Raw genomic sequence first — 10,886 nt, 5'->3', positions numbered from 1 at the left:
TAATCAATTAGCCTCCTGCAAGTTGAACATACAAAATAGCTATTAATATGAAAGCAAAATTATAACCAACAATCTTCAGCAGCCAGTAGAGTCAAATACAAAGTAAATATATATAGTTCTTCTAGGGTCAAATACAATTTTAATGAACTAATTGTTATTTGGGCCTTAATTAAAAAAATTAAAGACTGGTGGACTCAGTACTGGGCTAAGGCCCGTGGGTTTCTATCTTACTGATTTGACTGACGTTTAACGCTTTTCGGTGAATCGGTGTCAACCCTTGCTGGTGTCTTGATGCTGGAGCAGCATGCTGTTGAATGTTGATTACTTCACTTCATTCGTCGCATGCACAAACATTTGACTACCAACACTAACAAGTGACAACCGAATGAAAGATAGACTCCTGCCAGATCCTTACTCTGGCGCCTTTAACTCTAGGCCAATGAAAGCAGGGTAAACAATTGGCCATTTTGAGCAGTGATATTAAATCATGTTGGACCGTCGAACATGCCAGCACAACTCTTTTCTGTCTTACAAATGCCACTCTTTGAGTGAGTTGAGGTTCAACCCACCTTCCCTCCCTGAAATTAAGAAATTAATTATAGTAGAAAATAACAAAATTACAAAAATATACTTAACATCAGAACTCATCAATAAATTAGTAGATTCTGGTATTAATTGAAAGTATAACATATGGCAATAGTTAGTTTGAATTTGTTCTGGTACAACTTGTAAAAAACACAAATACAAAGTTGAAATTAAGAAAGCTTGAACACTGTACCAAAGACAGGACCAAAGAGAATAAGTAGTTGACACAATTCATGCATGTGTAAACACTTGAAAAGCAATTTTGCCAACATTAATGAACATGTTTGATTAAATTTGTAATTACAGTTTCTTATTTTAATACATAAATACAAAATGTCAATAAAAAGTTTGAAAGTAAAATATGAATGAGAATGTTCTCATAATGAAATGCATCACAAAATTTAAGGGTCAGAGCCAACATTAGTGGTTGAACCAATCCCAACTTGCAGCCATGGAGAAGAACCTCCACTCGTGTTGATGTCCTTTAGTTCACTTAGTTTTGCTAACTTCACCTTACTGTCTGCTTCGCCATCCGCATTTTGCATAGAACTATTACAATTATTGTTCACATCATTGTTGTTATCGTTGTCAACTTGCAGTTGGTGTTGATTATCATCCTTTTCTTTGGCATCAATGCCTATCCAAGGCTGCAAATAAATTGCTGTTGAAACGTCAAAACTTGCTGGATTAATGAGGTGCCGTCGTACAAGATCATCAGCTGGAGCAGGAAGATTGAGATCAAGCTTAAGATCGAGAGGCTCAGAATTGTCATTGAACTTTGGTCTTTGCTGAATCTGCTCCATGTGACCTTGAAACTGATGAAACTTAGCCAAAGAGGAAGTGTCAGGCGAATTTGAAGTTATCCAATGACATCTTTTATGCCCTCCCAATGCTTGTCCTGATGAAAAAACCCGGTGACAGATTGAACATTCATGTACTTTTGATTTCCTTTTGGATGTAGAGGCCGATGGAGTACTAGTAATTCCTTGATCAAATTGCAAAGTCGACGTACATTTTGTGGGAAAAAACTCTTCGTGTGTGATAACATCGTGGTCTTCATCAGCTTGACTATCATCCATATGATCAAGCCGGGCTGCGAAACATCCCTTAACCTTCTTGTGGCTAGCTCTATGTCCACCCAATGCTTGATGGGAATTGAACACTTTCTTGCATGCTTTGCACTCAAACAGCCCTTTGGCTACACCTTTGGCCTTGTCCATAGGTACCTTACATGTAATTGGAGCAATGAAATTCATTGTATTTCTTCTTTCTTCTTCTTTGCTAGCGGAGGCACAAGACTCCTCGGGCTCGGTTACAAAAGGATCAACGGTTGCATTAGATAACATCATAAGGCAATTGGCAAGGTCTTCCTCTTCACTTAATGGGCAATTGGAGTTGAAATTTCCCACTTTAGTTCTCAATGATCTTTTCCTTTTAGACCAACCGCACCCTCTCCTTGTGACGCCATCGTCACCGTCTGATCCTGGTGAGGACACAAGCGATTCAGCATCCTCAGAGCTACATTTACCGTGCTCAAGAAAAGATTTCCATGACAAAAACTCCTTCCCACAATTCTCACAAACCCTACAGCTCTTTAATCGATTAGGGTTTGTTCTTAATGCGTACATGCGCTTGTTGCTAGGTGGCACATTCCCTCCGAATTTGTCTTCCCAATCACTGGCAGGATCATCGTCGCCAATGTTCCCACTCTCGTCGCCAATTCCATGCGCCCTCATATGCCCACCAAGCGCTCTCCCACAGCCAAACCCTTTCTTGCAAATTTTACAAAAGTGTTTAAAGTTTGATTGTTGATCCAGAATAAAAGCCATACAATGAAAAGAAAAAAAAAGTTAAAAAAGGAAAAGGAAATCTAGGAAATTTAATGAAGTGAAAGAAGATTAATGGGACAGAAGGGTTGAGTTGTTTGTTCTTGTATAGTGAAAGGTTGTTGTAGAGTTGTATGGTGAAAAGAGGAACTAGTCCTTGTTTTTAGTAAGAGTCATGGGCTCATGGCTTTGTTTTTGTGGATGAAAAATAGATTAGAAAAGAAGAGAGCAATGGAGAGTTGAGGAGTGTGGTGACATGTGGTAGGAGAGGAAGAGGGTAAGAGACTTTTTCTACGGCTTTTGTGGTGGTGCTGGTGGCGCCGCCGGTCAAACAAATATTACAAAAACCAACGGAGTTCCGTACACCCAGTGAGTGTGTTTGAGTGTGAGTTATTTTTGCGTCTGTGCATATTGTGTGAGAAAGACAGGGAGTGAATGAATGACCAGTGAAAGAGATTAAGAGAAAGTGGTTCTAACTGCCATACCTATTCATATCATATCCCTTCAATTCCAAGCCAAGAAAACCAACCCATGCTTCTCCTTGTCTGTCGGTTGGTTCAATCTGCTTTTCCACAGAATTTTTATGCCATCTCATTCTCACACATTTTTATTGCTTACCTATTATTATCTTCAAAACCCTTCTTTTGTGTGAGTTAAATATGGATTTCTATTCAATTTAACCTTTTTTGCCACAAAAGGAAAAGTATAATATATAGCTCCACGACTTAATCCATAGCCGTGCTAATCAAATTCCATAGCCAAGCTGGAAATTCAAAATAACATATATATAATCAGCCTTTTGTACACAAAAATGATGAATTAGCTAGTCAGTGAAGTACTCTTTGCTAAGCAATGACTTTGCTTCCATCAGTGTCCAGAGGGCAGTGGTTTTAGTCTCCCTAATCAATCAATGATCATTCTTTTGCTTTGATTCAAAGCATTCCCAAAGCCAACTAGCTAGCTGGTCAATTAAGTAGTGATAGTGATTAAGCAAGAAGTACTTTGTTTTGTCCAGGCCATGTTGAAGTAAGCAGTCTACTCATCAACTGCATTTTAAGCTCAAGAAATTCACGTCGATGATTGGGACCATTCCTCGATGATTTTGATGTAAATATATTTGATTAAATTTGATGATATATTAGTTTCATGGCATGCAGCCACCTACCATTTAATTAGAGGTTTCAATTTTTAGCCATTGATTTTTTTAATCATTGTTTAAGAAACGATAGAGCGTATATACTAAATTGGCCTCGTAATGAAGCAGTACTTTATATGTTTTCTGTCTCGTTTTTTAGACATTATGGCACAATTGCAGTAATTAACCAAGGCTTTAAGGCATTTTGAGGTGTAACCTGGCATTTTCTGTCGGCATGCTTTGTAGTATTTCACAAGCTGAATGGCAATTATTTTTGCTTAATTACAAATTTTGCATCTCATTGTTCAGCTGAATTATAGTAGACAGTATAGCAATAGGCAATACATTTCTCCTAATTATTTCGGTAAATCCAGAGAAAATAAAAGGAAAAGCCTCAACTTGTACATGCGTGAGCTATATAATATTGGACACAAAGTCCAAAGTAATGGCAAAAAACAAAATGTTCGTTGGTAGAGGTTGGGCTAGCCAATCTGGGTGAGCCAGGCAGAGTTGTCCAAAGCCAAGATCATGATTAGATTTGCAGTCACAAGACCAATATAAATTGAGAAATGCTCCCAGAGTGGGCTAAAATAAATTCGAGAAGGCTATACAATAGAGGCCCTATAATTGATCATAATGAAGCAGACAGCAACAAATATATATATATATATATATATATATATAAATAAAAGCAGCTGGTCAAGGCTTCAAACCTCGACCGTAATCAGCATGATAATCTCTCATGATGTTTCTGAAAGCACAGCAGCCAAAGGAATATATAGTGACGAGCAAGATCAGGCAACCTTCTTCCAGGAACTCTTGAATGTTGTCTACCCCAGCCTTGCACGATTGGCAATCGGGATTTTTATATACAACCAAAATGTTGTCTAACCCCAGTCGTTTGACGGCTTACAGCAACCAGAATGCACATTTAATATAAAAATTAGTTTGTATATTAAAAAATAACAAAAAACGCATTCCAGATCTTAGAAAAGCCGTTAAGAAAAAATGGCAGCGGTCTCTGGTATGCGGAGGGGATTTTGATTTTGAATGGAAAGTCCGTTAATCAACTTCACCGGCGCGTCGTTAAAGAAAACTATGAGTGCGTGAAAGATTTCAGGACTTGTTTGGCTTTAGTTACTGCCGCCTGGCATTTATGAGAATCCATTGTTATTAAGTGACACCAGCAACATGGCCGTCCATGTTTTCCTCCTGGTATTTTTTTTTATTTGTAATTAATAATATTAAATTTAATAAATTAATGTATATTTTTGTTTATAATTTTTGAATAAAAATAATAATTAGTAAATTTTATAAACTAATTTATGGATAATATATTTTATTCTTATAATTTGTATAACAAATCAAATATAAATTTATTTTTTAAATTTATTTTTCTAAATATAATTAAAATATTAAAATAGATAATTAAAAAAAAAAAGAAATGCCCAAACAAAAAGGAAAAAAAAATTCAAATGAAAATGTTATATGAATACCTATACTTAAGAATAATAATGGATTGAGTAAGGATGAGTTGATATTCGTCTATTCTGACTTGATATCATATTATTATATTTTATATTGAACCCCAACTTGATATATAAATATCTATATATAACTTGTATTTTGTTTGACTTAACTAAAAATTAATTCAATAATATAATATTTATAAAATATAATTTTTCAATGTAAATTATATATTAATTATATATAAATATAATATTTAATTAAATTAATATATTAAATAATAATTTTATTAATATAATATATATAATTAAATAAATAATAAAGTATATATTTAATCTCTCTACAGGCCTTTATCTCACCATATATATATATATATATATAAAAAGATAGGATGCTTTTGTTTTATTCTATAGAGTGTTAGATTTTTAATTCTAATAATTAAAATGTAAATATTTATAACTTTAATTATTAAAAAAAAAAACCTAAGACTATTTGAAAAGGCTATAAACTATATTTTATTAATAATAATTCTCCCATAAACATATGTAATCAGGCAATTAAGACATGGAAGAATATCATGTGGTAGGTGTACGTATTAAACTTGTTATACAAGCATACGCATACTAATTTGTGCCAATATAGTTATGTTTAGGGGCTTAGCCATTAAAATTAACAACTGATCTATAGGTTTTTCCGGGCTCCCAACCAGCAGGAATGACACCAGCTGCCACAAGGGTGTTGCCAGAGTCGAGTGATGTTAGCCTGATAGAGAACGGAGCCCGCAACGTAGAGCCAGCGTCAAGTTTCCAGACTGCACCCCAAGATTGTTGCATAGGTTGCCAGGAGGCAGTGTCTAGCGCCTGTTTAAGGTCAACCGAAGCAAGGTCACCATCTCCATTTTCATATTCAATAAGGGTGGCGAAATAGTTTGGATTAGAGCCAGAATCAACGTGAAATGCAACGGTCGTTCCAGGATAGTTGCATTCAACTCTGCAAGCCATATTTTCGTCAATAAACAGAATGATTAGAAAATGTTGAGAATTAGATAGCGATATAAAGATTTTAAATTACTTGAATAATAATAAAGTAGCCAGGTAATTAATAACCAAAAAAAAGACTAATCCCGTTTAACAAAAGTCAATTCCCAAGAATATATCCTCTCCAATTAATAAGCAATTCAGGGAGACAGAAAGACTTTTCTCCTTCACTTTTTCCATTAATAAACGTAGGGTGAGGATTAAATTCTTCATAACAAAATTTGTAAAAATTATGTCATGCTATGATCATTCTTTCTTTCTAATCTCTCCCAATTAGTCCCAACAACACACCCTGTACGCATAGAAATGTCAACTCTTACTTTCTATATTGAATCTTCAAGACTCCAGCGTTACGGAGTTGGTCAGCGTGGCCAGAATTTGCCATGGCACCAAAAGCAGTACCACTTAAATCAAAATGAACGGACTCCGAAACACATTCAGGACATTCATCAGTGATTACTACGGTAACAGGGTTTCCAGAGCAGGCCGAATTAGTCGTGCATTTTACCTGAAATTCAACCATGCATTTACAAATGTTAGACAACATTGAAAACCTTTGCATGCAAGAATGGCAAAAAGTAATCTGGCATATAATTAAGGAAGATTAAGATATACGGGAACTGTGACCAGAAAACTTACTCGTCTTGCTGTAACAGCCTTGATTAGTTAACTTTTATAGAGAGTATAAGCATTTTTTGATATATATTAACTTCCTAAAAGGCTACAAGCTAGCTTGCAGTAGTATACATATTTATGGAAATATGAAAATTGTATGGCACCTCATAACAGGCTCCACATCCTTTGCCAGATTTGAAAAGAGAAGGACCTCCGGCCGATACCAATGCCGAAAATGGGGCTTGCTCCACGGTACTTCCATATCCACAAGCTCCACCTAGATGCACAAAAATGTTAAGAAAATTTCAAGAAATAATTAATCAACTCTGTCATAAAAAAAAAAAAGTTTGTGTAAATAGTCTCAGTCATCCTCCATGCTGATCAGTACCATCACTTCCAGCCCCTGTGGGGCTGCCATACCACGTCGCTCCTGCTGGGGACCAATCAGACCCAGATGCAGCCAATGAGGCATTAAGGAGCTTCGGGTAGAAGCAGAAGCAGTAGTTGACTAGGAGAGAAAATGTGGCAGCAAAAATGAGAAAATTAGAGAACATGTTTTGAAGAGTACTGGAAGCCATGAAGACCTTAATCAAAGAGAGTAAGAAAGTGAGTAGAGGAAGCAAAGCTATCTATAAATGCAGTTTAAGGTTTAAGGCTTTGCTGAGATGGGTTTAGCAGATGAATGGCTTGGTATTTATAGAGCAAAGCCCAGTGCATGGTTTCTAATGCAACCAGTTAGTAGAGGACACGTGTATGTAATAGGAGGATTTAGGCATTATTTTCTTCAGGAGCAAATCGATGGAATCCTTGAGATACGAAATAAGTATAACCTATACTACTTTACCAGACTATGATAAGAAGAATTTTCATTCATAAGTCTATAGTTTTATAGCATCTCTTTATACCAAAAGCAAATACATATATAAATATATATTTGACTTCCTGTTCTTATTTTTAGTTAAATAATTTCAATTAAATTGTCACGGATGATTTTTTGTATCAAAATTTGGTCTTTCTTATTGGAAATATTTTTAATTAGTTAAATTCTAAAATACATATATTTAGAAATAATTAAAATGTGACAATTTTATTGGTGTGGGGAGTATGAATCTTTCTAACTTGGCTTTTTAATTAAATGAAAATTTTTTATGACAGGGAAGGTAATGGACCATATTAATTAAGTAATATTTTAAAGTAATTTAAGTGCATAATTAAATTGAATATGGTGGTTCTACTTCTTTGATCTTTCAAGCAATTAATTGAGAATTTGAGATCAAACATTCTTTTTTTCTCACAGCTAGCCAAAATCAAATAATAAATATTTTTGTTTGATTGAATAAGATAAGAGTCACAAATTAAGCTGGCACAACAGAACAAAATGCCAAATAGTAACCCAAAGCACCAGAAAGATAGGCAAACAACAATTTCAGATCCATAAAACACACAATAATAGAGAACAAGGCCAAAACTCAGAAAACAAAATAAAAACAGAAGGACCAACAGAAAAGCCAACGAAAAAAATCAACTGTCTCTTGTCCTGGCCAAATTTGACATCGAATCCTCAAATCTGAATGTTTCTCGAAAAATAAAATTACTAATTAGATTGAACCAAAATCAAATTCATTTACAATCAACCAAAAACCTTCCATGGCCTAATAATTTCAATCACAATACTCCATAATAATCCATACATGGAAAAAGGAATTTGTCCAAATTTGTCCAATCAAAATTTAATTATTAGCGTTAACGGTGATATTATAAAAAAATCCTATATATGTATATATATATATATATGACTAATAATCAATCCATTATTTTACTTACGAAAGCATGCATCAGCATGTACATATAAACATATATATATGTATATATAACATACTCTGACATGGCTTCGTCAGTAAGATTGCTTGTTTCCAGGCTTGGTTGCCGGGCGAAAAAACGCATTCTGATTTGCTCTCTTTGTCTCTTTCTTTGAAAGTGAACTTTAAAGTCCAAACGAAACAAATACTATTATTAACCTCTTTGAGCATCAAATTTGCAATCTACCATGAAGCGGTTATGTCTCAACATGTGGGCCCCACTATGACGGTTAACATCGGCCCCACATTATCTTTATGTTTCTCATCGTCTCATCTACGTACGTGAAAGGGGCCTGGCCACCCCCAATTCAAGGGGATACGCTTAATGGTAGAGTTAAGCCCCGTACAAGATTTGCGGCTTTACATTTAAGATTTTAAAAGAAAGACAAAACACATGTTCGTTAATTTTGCCGTTAATGACGGTTATTTGCCGTTGAATATCCCCATCCAACGGTCCAAAAGCCCGACGACGGCCCCTTCATTCAGAAACTACGGCACGTAATATTTGGCAGGGATTTGGGCAACTGTATGTAATTTCAAATCTTTTTTTTTTTTAAATAATAAGAATGATGAGATTGGATGATTGTGATCCAACGCTTTGTTTTATGTGGAAATTGTAAGATTGATATCTCGATGAAATGTATCTACGTAGCTGGAATGAACTTTGTTACTTTCTTCCCTATGACAAATTTTAGACTTTTTTTCAAGGTTTTGTAAAATAAATTTTGACCAATTAAGGGATTTTAAATATAATTTGTAGCTGAGGCAGCTCACATGGCAATCTCCATCAAAGGGGAAGAGTGAGTCCTTAATTCCGAGCAAGGTGACTGAGACGATGCACATGGCCATCGTTTTCATAGTGAAGAGTGAAGAGACATGCTTGCAACAGGAAGAAATCCACCCCACAGGCTACACGTCAATTTGGGTCTAGGTGAACCAAAATGGATCTCGAAATATACCATAGAAAATCAGACCTAAAATAGACGATTTTCTTTTTATAGGATCACCGATACATATTCGTTATTTCCGACGAGTTTTCAGTTGGTGAAACAGAAAGTTGCTCAGAAATATCCCACATGAAAATTTTGCATCATACATAAGCATTTAATGTTGAATTAGCAGCTCATAAGAAGATAGATTTCTATCACGAAATAATCACCATAATTAGAATAGAAATACCCTATTGTTGTTCCTAATTTATCCGAGAGTTGAGCAGCACGATTGAGTTAGGTTTTGGACAAATTTTTTTTAAGGTTGGATTCAGTCTGAAATATTTCATTATTAAAAAAAACAATTTTAAAATAATAATCGAATTTGACCCAACAGATCTAATTATATTAACTTTTCCAAAATTGATTTAGTAATTAATGCAATACATTTCATATTAGACAATGAAGGCAGATATTCGGGTAGTTTATCTTTCTCTCTCTCTGATTGTGGGTCAATACTGGATCTATTCATATCAATACATATAACCTTTTTTCGCATTTGGATTACCTGATTTTCTAAAGTAGATTTGAACAAGTTTTAAATTATTGAAGAATTGCACATGAAAGTGTTACTGTCTTTAGATTAATTAGAAAAACATGACACGTTCTCGTCATTTGATGTTGAAAAACGTACCTTGATGAAATGGATTAGACATATATAAATCATAAAAACTGTTGAATCTAAGAAAAGACTAAAATGGAGAAAAACTTGTCTCCAATTAGAAGAAATGTATCTTTCCTTTTCTAACACTTAAAATTCTTATTTTTTATATTTACAATTATTTTTCATGATTTGTTTTATTTTTTATACTTAAAAACTATGAAACATCTATTTTATAAAAAAAAAAAAATTAATTCTATAAAAGATAAACAAACAGAGACAGAAGGAGTAATATTTTGTTATAAAAGAAAAGGTTAATTTATGGGAAAAAACTGACTCTCATTGATTTTAGGGTAGTGCAATTTATTTCAGCAAGGACCCTCCATTGAATGACAAACACATCTCTTAACGTTCTTCTAATAGGCTCCTAATAATTCCTATATATTAAGGGCTATAACGTAAGACACCAGAGCCCAATAACAGCCTCCAACGCTTCATTAATCACTCTTGGGTTTGCAGATTGCCTAAAACTGAAAGAAATGGTGCCAACTCCTAAGCCCTAATAGAAACTAGTTTAGAGGCTGAAAATCCAGCGTTCCTTTGGGCCCTTTTCCCCTAGTGTTTTAAGCAAAGGGCTTCAGTCTTTTATAGTTATACTTTTGCCAGGCTATGGCCCAAGATATAAACCAATTCACGTCAAAATCGAACTGCTTATGCATACTTAAAGTTCAACTCTTTTTTTATTTATTTTATTTTTCAGCACAATATAAAC

The 10,886-nt window shown here is 34.5% G+C and overlaps 2 protein-coding genes across 2 annotated transcripts; both read right to left on the bottom strand.

Annotated features, from left to right (window-relative positions):
• Positions 1–731: 731 nt before the first annotated feature.
• On the bottom strand, positions 732–3,014 carry LOC111305899 (zinc finger protein ZAT9-like). The gene has a single exon (XM_022903763.2). It carries the CDS (start codon positions 2,412–2,414, stop codon positions 987–989), a length of 1,428 nt encoding a protein of 475 aa, XP_022759498.1. The 5' UTR covers positions 2,415–3,014; the 3' UTR covers positions 732–986.
• Positions 3,015–5,533: 2,519 nt separating this feature from the next.
• Positions 5,534–7,331, bottom strand: LOC111305898 (putative expansin-B2). Its single transcript, XM_022903762.2, has 4 exons — positions 7,054–7,331; positions 6,830–6,942; positions 6,371–6,558; positions 5,534–6,003 (listed from the first exon to the last, which is right to left on the bottom strand). Exons 1-4 carry the CDS (start codon positions 7,241–7,243, stop codon positions 5,670–5,672), a joined length of 825 nt encoding a protein of 274 aa, XP_022759497.1. The 5' UTR covers positions 7,244–7,331; the 3' UTR covers positions 5,534–5,669.
• Between the last annotated feature and the right edge of the window lie 3,555 nt (positions 7,332–10,886).

Source organism: Durio zibethinus, chromosome 21, assembly GCF_047325235.1.
Source record: "Durio zibethinus cultivar Kanyao isolate XHJ-2024 chromosome 21, ASM4732523v1, whole genome shotgun sequence".
NCBI lineage: Eukaryota > Viridiplantae > Streptophyta > Magnoliopsida > Malvales > Malvaceae > Durio > Durio zibethinus.
This window is presented reverse-complemented; position numbering and strand designations above follow the sequence as displayed.

What these genes read in the sequence shown, in the direction of transcription:
- LOC111305899 (XM_022903763.2), bottom strand. Translation starts at nt 2,414, where the DNA reads ATGGCTTTTATTCTGGATCAACAATCAAACTTTAAACACTTTTGTAAA.
- LOC111305898 (XM_022903762.2), bottom strand. Translation starts at nt 7,243, where the DNA reads ATGGCTTCCAGTACTCTTCAAAACATGTTCTCTAATTTTCTCATTTTT. An exon ending in CACAGGGGCTGGAAGTGATG is followed by an intron (nt 6,943 to 7,053) that starts GTACTGATCAGC and finishes TTGTGCATCTAG; the next exon opens with GTGGAGCTTGTGGATATGGA. An exon ending in TTGAAGATTCAATATAGAAA is followed by an intron (nt 6,004 to 6,370) that starts GTAAGAGTTGAC and finishes TATGGCTTGCAG; the next exon opens with AGTTGAATGCAACTATCCTG.